This window comes from Diceros bicornis, chromosome 3 (assembly GCF_020826845.1).
Source record: "Diceros bicornis minor isolate mBicDic1 chromosome 3, mDicBic1.mat.cur, whole genome shotgun sequence".
Taxonomy (NCBI): domain Eukaryota; kingdom Metazoa; phylum Chordata; class Mammalia; order Perissodactyla; family Rhinocerotidae; genus Diceros; species Diceros bicornis.
The window spans coordinates 59,578,903-59,585,845 of record NC_080742.1 but is presented as its reverse complement, the minus strand read 5'-3'; the positions used below and the strand labels follow the sequence as shown (position 1 = coordinate 59,585,845).

Below are 6,943 nucleotides of genomic sequence, written 5' to 3'. Positions count from 1 at the left end.
AGTGAATGACGCACTGGGGAATGTTGGCAGTGCCTCACCGACTGTCATTTACCCAGTGGTCACCTGTCAGCTGGGCTCGGAGCAAATCCAAGGTGCATTGTGTGCCATCCCTGGGAGCTGATATATTGCGTTTCCTGCCAGTTTCTCCGCCAGGGACAGCCGTGAGCGGCAGCTTTGACCCTGAGAGCCTTGGGGTCTTTTTCAGTGAAACGCAGGGCCAGGTGACCAGTGTCCATACAACAGGTTCCACTGGGCAGGAATCCTTATGTCTGAGGACCCAACCTGACCAGTGGACCGTACAGGATTACAAACTGCTGGGAAACCACAAAGCCCATGTTCCAATTGGGTGGAACAGAGAGACTCTGGGGACAAAATGTAAGCAATAATAAATAAAAATAATCTTAAGAAATGGTGCTACTGACTGAGCTCTCATGATGTGTCAGGCGAAGGGCTCCCCCGGCCCTGTGTTTAGACATGGTGCTAAGAGCTTTATGGATGTTATTCTTTGAAACCCTCCAGCACCTCTCTGTGCCTGTGGTGTGCGAGTCTATGTCCAGCTAAGGCTGAGCAGAAGCATTGGGCAAACTCGGGCACAGAGCATGGTGGGGAAAGGGCAGCATCGGTGCCAGAAAGCCTGCCTTCCAATCAGCTCGGCCATCCCTAGCTGAGGGCCCTCGTCTCTCACCTTCCCCCTGCCTCAGTTTCCTCATCTGTAAAAGGAACACACCAATAATAATAGTACCAATTTTATTGGACTCTTCTGAGGAATAAAGCAGTTAAACGTGTAAGGTGCTCAGGAGAGTGAGGAGCCAATAAGAGTGGGCAAAGATTATTTGAAAACGGGAGCCAGTTTAAGATTAGTGAGTGGTGCTGAAGCCATTAATTCTTTTCCTCCGCAAACAAACCCTGTGGCCGCCTCAGGTGAGCTGCGTGTACCTCCCATTCCACAGAGGGCGGGGACTTAAGCCAGGCTGAGTGTGACACAAATTCTAACACCCAGGCATCTGGGTTCTCCTTCACTCCAGTGGGATGGTATCTGCAGGGGAGGAGAACTCCAACCATCAGATCCAAAGAGACAAGAGAACGACATCCCTCTGGCTTCGGAAGAACGCAGCCCTCTCTGGAGGTCCATGCCTGTTTTGCTTCCCTTGACATCTCCGGAGCAGGAGTGAGGGAGTCATAGCTTGGGCCCAATTATTTGAGGCACAGGACGGCTTCTGGCTGCCCCCCGAGTCACCCCTGCTAAGGCTGTTGATGGTAAAGGGCCGGGCTGGTGCAGCAGAACTGAGAGAGGGATGAGGGCCCTGTGGACTGGCTCCCGCGGAGAGAGGATGGGAGCTCTCGGATCACAGGATCTCTTGGGGGACAATGGGCAGGAGAGGAAGGTTCCATTGGGGTAGGAGGAGGGGCTACTGTGATGGGGAGACCCAGGGGGAATGCCAGGCCTTCAACTCCGGGCCTGGGGCCTTTCAGAGCTTCCCTAGCATTTAATTCCTTCACTCCCCCACCCTGCCAGAAACCCAGTTCAGCGTCAGGGCACTCCCCTTGGCTTGTCCAACCAAGTGGCTTCACAGTGGGGCCCTTCTCAGACAATCCTGGAAGGCAGGAGAAGGAAGAAAAGAACGAGGAAGGAGGGAAGGGAAGATTCTGGCAGAAATGCCACATTGTAGACAGAGCTGGGGTGGGGCGGGAGGAAACTCTGGAGAAGGGTAGGGTTTAGAAACAACCCAAAGAGGGGCAGATAAACTCCACACAATGGAGTATCACTCAGCAATAACAAGAAATGAGCTATGAGGCCACGCAGAGACACAGAGGAACCTTAAATGCAGCTTGCTGAGTGAAGAAGCCAATCTGAAAAGGCTACAGACTGTAGTATTCTGACTACGTGATATTCTGCAAAAGGCACAACTATGGAGCGAGTAGGAGGACCATGGTTGCCAGGGGGTGGGGGAGGATAAATAGTTGGAGCACAGAGGACTTTTAGATCAGAGAAACTACTCTGTATGTTACTGTCATGTGGATATGTGTCACTATACATTTGTCAAATCCCACGGAATGTATAAAAGCGAACCCTAATGTAAACCATGGACTTCAGTTAATAATAATGTACCAATATTGTTTTTTTTTTTAACAATTGGTGCATCTTTTATTCATAAATAAAAGCTGTACCAAGGTGTTATCTGCACATTTGTACAAAGGCTTGGACACCCTTATAAAATGCACAACAGTCAGAAAACAGAGCCCGTCGTGCCAGGAATGCCACACACACTGGCAGGCTCACCCCTGGTCTGCATTTCGCACGAAGTGCCCCCAAAGGCCCCCCACCCTGCCCGGGGTGCCCCCCAGAAAGAGCCTGGCCTGGAAACCATAAAAATCATCAATGGTAACACACGTACCACACTAATGCATGGTGTTAACAATAGGGGAAACCGTATGGGGGCAGGGGTGGGGTATGGGGGCTCTCTGTGCTTTCTGCTCAAGTTTTCTAACCTAGAACTGCTCTTAAAAATAAAGTCTATTAATTAAAGGCAATGACAAAAAACAAAGCACAACAAAAACAAAACTAAAGAAACCCAAAACAGCAAAAGCCAAGTGGGCTGCGGCTCGAGAACAGCTGGCCCTGCAACCAGGCTTCCCGAGCCGCTGCTGGACGTCAGAAGCAGAAACGCCGAGACCACCCTGCACGTGACGTGTGGCTGCTGCAACTCAGCCCCCAGCCTCTGGCTCAAACCACATGACCTTCGCAAAGGGCATTTAACTGGATTTCTTTTCCCCTCATCTCACTTAAGAAGACTTTTCTTTCCATAGTTTTAGTGCAAAAACCAATTGGCTAAAATGATTTGGGGCATCTGGCTGGTGGATGCAGGTGGAGGTTTTAAGCTTAGATGAGGCACCAAAAAAGGTCTGCTCAGCAGGGAAGCACCCTTTCTACCCACCAGGACTCTTCATTCTAATTCAGGTGTTTTCGGTCAAGACTCAGCGTCACAGGTGCCCTGCTTCCAGAGGCAGTCTGAGCCAGGGGAGAGGCGCCCCCTTGGAGGGGGCATGGTTGATGGCCCGGTCCTCTCAGAGCCCCCAGGAAAGGGCTTCCTTCCTGTGCCCACGACCAGTGATGCTCTTCGGAGCCAGCTGGCTTTTGGTGGAAAATGGGCCCCTTTCACTGCCCATCCCGCACTGGGCCCAAGTCACTGGGTTCACACTGCATAGTGACACCGGTTTCTGGGTACTGGTCCAAATCGGGGGTTCAGTGTGGAAGGAGAAATAACCCCTCAACTTCCATGGTGAACTGGAAGAACCCAGGCAATCGAGGCTCATGACTCACTGGTTCACTATCAATGCTGATACTCTCATAGCACGAGTGTTGGCAAACTAGACTGATATGGGGCATGGGCTTTGGACTGAGTTTGGATCCCGTCTATTTACTTACTGGTTGTGTGAGCCTTAGGAGGTTAAGCTCTCTGGGCCTCAGTCTCTTCAGCTGTGAAATGGGCATTATAATGGTCACAGGGGACCTACGGGAGAACTCAACTCGGCTATGGGAAGGGTGCCTAGTGGCAGTTAACACGTGCTTGTCCCCCTGTCCACATCCTCCCACAGAGGAGGACCCTCCCTCAATGCTCCCACACTTAGCTTCCAGTGGATCCAGAATCAACAGATATTCCTCAGAATCAACAGAGGAAGGCTCTGAACTGGGAATCTCATTGAAAACTGGGTGGGGAAGGAGGGAGGAAATGATATCATCCTGATAGAATTCTTGTCCAGCACAAGGGAACCTATGCTAAGTGTCCAGAGACACAAATAGTGCTCCAACGACAGAGAGTCTAGCAAAGGGGTCAGAGGATGGAGGACGGGCTGGGAGAGAGGAGATCATATAAAGATTTTATAGAGACCTCAGGGGCGTCAATAGGGGTGTGCGAGGTGTTTCTATACGGTGGGGGATGTAAAGGAGCAGGCACTCCAGGGTGGGTGCATTGCCTTCAGGACTCCATAGACCACAGCCCCACAGAGGCATCAGAAGTGGGCACAGAACATCCGCAGCTGGGGAACCCACCCCCGGGCTCTCACTGCAGCCAGGCAGGTTCATCTCTGTTTATTTTTTCAAAACAAAACTAAAAATCACCACTCAAAATATTTGAGAAGAGTGCTCAATCACAGTTAAAAGCTTTATGTAATCTGCAGTCAGAACATCACAGACCGGGGGGCAGAGACGAGAGCTTCTGGCCTTGCTCCACAGCCTGGGCAGCTGAGACGTCTCCCTCTCCTCCTTCAGCCTCCACTCCTGTTCTCTCCGTGCTGCAGCCCAGGCCGCAGCGGCCGGCCCTCGTCTGCTGAGGGGCGGCATCCACAGACGAGACCATTCAGTTCTCGACTGGGCTTCCCATCTGATCATCTGGCACCTCCCTCCCCCAACAGAGGTTCAAAACTGTTCACAAAGAAGGCAGGCAGGTCAAGGCCCGGTGCTGATGTTGTCAGGACGAAGACTGCAAGGCAGGTCCGGCTCTGCATCCTCACCTGGAAGGGCTAGTTCCCTGCCCTCCGGGGTCAGAGGCTGGAAAAACCGATTTGGTGTCATCATCGCTCATGCTTAATGTTGGCTTCAGTTCGCTCCAAGGTGACCCCGTCGCCGTTCCGAGGGCCTTCCTTCTTGTTCCAGTCCTTTTCAGTGTAAAACTCGGCGAGCACGGGGCAGTGCTCAGAAGCCACACCGCCCCAGGACCAGTTATCTGGAATCCAAGGGTTCGTGAGGCCTTCTCTCACAACAGCCCAGTGACCTGAAGGGGGAGGGAAAAGAGACCCAGAGATGAGGACAGGGGATGCATGGGGTCACAGGCTGGCAGGTGGGGGCCGACCTGCATGTCTCCAAGCTGGGGTTCCCTGACAACTCTCCTCAGCTATCTGGCTTCCTGTGCAAACAAAATGTCTTGGCCAATCTGATCTTCTGGACAAGCGAGGGTCTACCATTCAGGCATTGAATGTACCCTGAGTCCAGGCCTCCTGCCCATTCACATACCCGTCAGCCTATGGCTGACTTCCTCCCCACTATGTACCTCTTCTAATCTGACCAAAGAGGTCCAAGTGAAGGTCCTATTTCACAAAGCAAAGACAGTAAGGGGGGGAAAATAAGTTCTATAAAAAAGGGTAAAAAGAAGAAAGTCACAGAGGTTTATGAGAAAGTAAAGGTATTTTAAAAATAAAGATTCAGAAACAGATGATGCGGGAGGTACATCTGAAAAACCATGAAATCAACAGTGACAAAAGCAAGCACAGAGCAGTCAGCACTGCTGTGGCCTCAGTGAGGAGCAATGTCGCGGGGCAGCGTAAGGGCACGAGGCCTGGGTTCTGCCCCGACGACAGTTCCGTGATGGCGGCAACTCCTCCCTGCAGCCTAGATTCGACAACTTAACAGCAAGGGGACAGATGAGGTGCTCTCTCATCTCCTTCCACGGGCGCCCTCCCGGCAGCCCGGGCAGGCTGCGCCCGCCGGCAGTGCGCTTCTGCAAACTGCATCTCGCCTCCTCTGATGCTTGTCACTCCCTAAGACCCACTTTTTTTGTCCTTCAGATCCTCTCATGACACAGTCCAACAGGAAACTGGAGCCCAGAGAGGAGAAGCCGTCTGAGGATGTGAGCCCTGCCGCATGTTAGCATCTCACGAGGGCCCTCAGCACTGGTACTTTGTAAATTTTTACATGTCCTCCTGAAGTATAATATGCATCCCTTGGTACTTAGGTTCCAGGCAGGATTGAGAACCATCATTCTTGTCTTTCATCAAAGGACTCTACTGTCGCTTCCATATTTCTGACTAATTGTTTCCCAACCTGAAGTCTGTTCAGCAGGTTATCGGTTTGGGTGGTGGAGGGGAGACCTGTTTTTCAGTGCTGAGATTACTCACAGCATCCTGGTTCTTGTGGAGTCTGTCAAAGCACTTCTCCCAGCCTACCATGACACTATGTGACACATGTGCTCACCCCCCACTGCTGCTCCTCAGGGCACTGATGGCGTGTCGGTTAACCTCAGGCCCAAACACGATGCCTGCACATGACAGGGCTTGTGGAATGTTTGCTGAATGACTAAGTGTCCTTAAAATTAGGGGAAGTTATCAGCTCATCTCTGAAGTGGGGCTCTGCTAGCCTATAACCAGGTTTGCTGGGACATGCTCAGTTTGCCCTGTTGTGGATCAGCGAATGCCTTTTAATTATTTTCATACCCACTTTCCCTTTTAAAAGTCACTCTGCTTGAATGATAATTACAGGGTCACCTAAACAATAACCCTATAAACGCCCACAGAGGTAAGGTAACTCCTGACTCCTGCTCAAACCAGTCTGGAACCGTCAGTTCAGACAGGTTTCTCCCACCCCATTTCCAAACAGAAAGAACGAGTGACTTCTGCTTTACCTGTGAAAACCTTCTTTAAGCTCTTACTGATCCAAATGTTGTCCAGAGACTTTGAACCTTGAGGGTTCTTGGTGCTGATGTTGGTGAAGGTGTGCGCTGGGATCAGGTGGTGGAATTTTTCTTTCCTCAAGATATCATAGTCACTGCTATCTGGCCCCTGGCCGAAATCCCCTAAAACAATCACGTCTTTTTCTCCTGGAAGTGGAAGGAAGAAAATCAGGAATTCAGAGGTGGCGGGAAGTAAGCCCAACACTGAGCATAGCCTGCTGAAGCAGGGCTGTGATGCTCTGGTCTGACTCCCAGGGTGAAGACTGTGGCCTGGTTCTCATTCTCCCAATTTCTCCAAATTCCTTGTGCAAAATAATCCCCCAAAACTTTAAGAGTAGGTTAGTGATGCAGTTGGAAATAGGGGGGTGTGTGATGCAGAGATCACCTGTGTTCCAGCTCATGGGTCACAAATCTCTCAGCAGAAAAAGGCCTAAGGATCTTGCCCAGATATTTCACAAAAGCTCAACAAACATTTATTGAGCACAGAGAGAAGACCATGC

General features: G+C 51.1%; 1 protein-coding gene across 1 annotated transcript in view; it reads right to left on the bottom strand.

The window, feature by feature from the left end:
* Window positions 1-4,074: 4,074 nt before the first annotated feature.
* Window positions 4,075-6,943, bottom strand: part of EEPD1 (endonuclease/exonuclease/phosphatase family domain containing 1) — a 114,602-nt gene continuing 111,733 nt past the window's right edge. The window contains exons 7-8 of the mRNA XM_058528208.1: window positions 6,396-6,590; window positions 4,075-4,772 (exon numbers count right to left, since the gene is read on the bottom strand). Of these exons, the coding sequence (XP_058384191.1) occupies window positions 4,573-4,772; window positions 6,396-6,590 (395 nt within the window). The 3' untranslated portion in view covers window positions 4,075-4,572. The remainder of the gene's footprint in view (window positions 4,773-6,395; window positions 6,591-6,943) is intronic.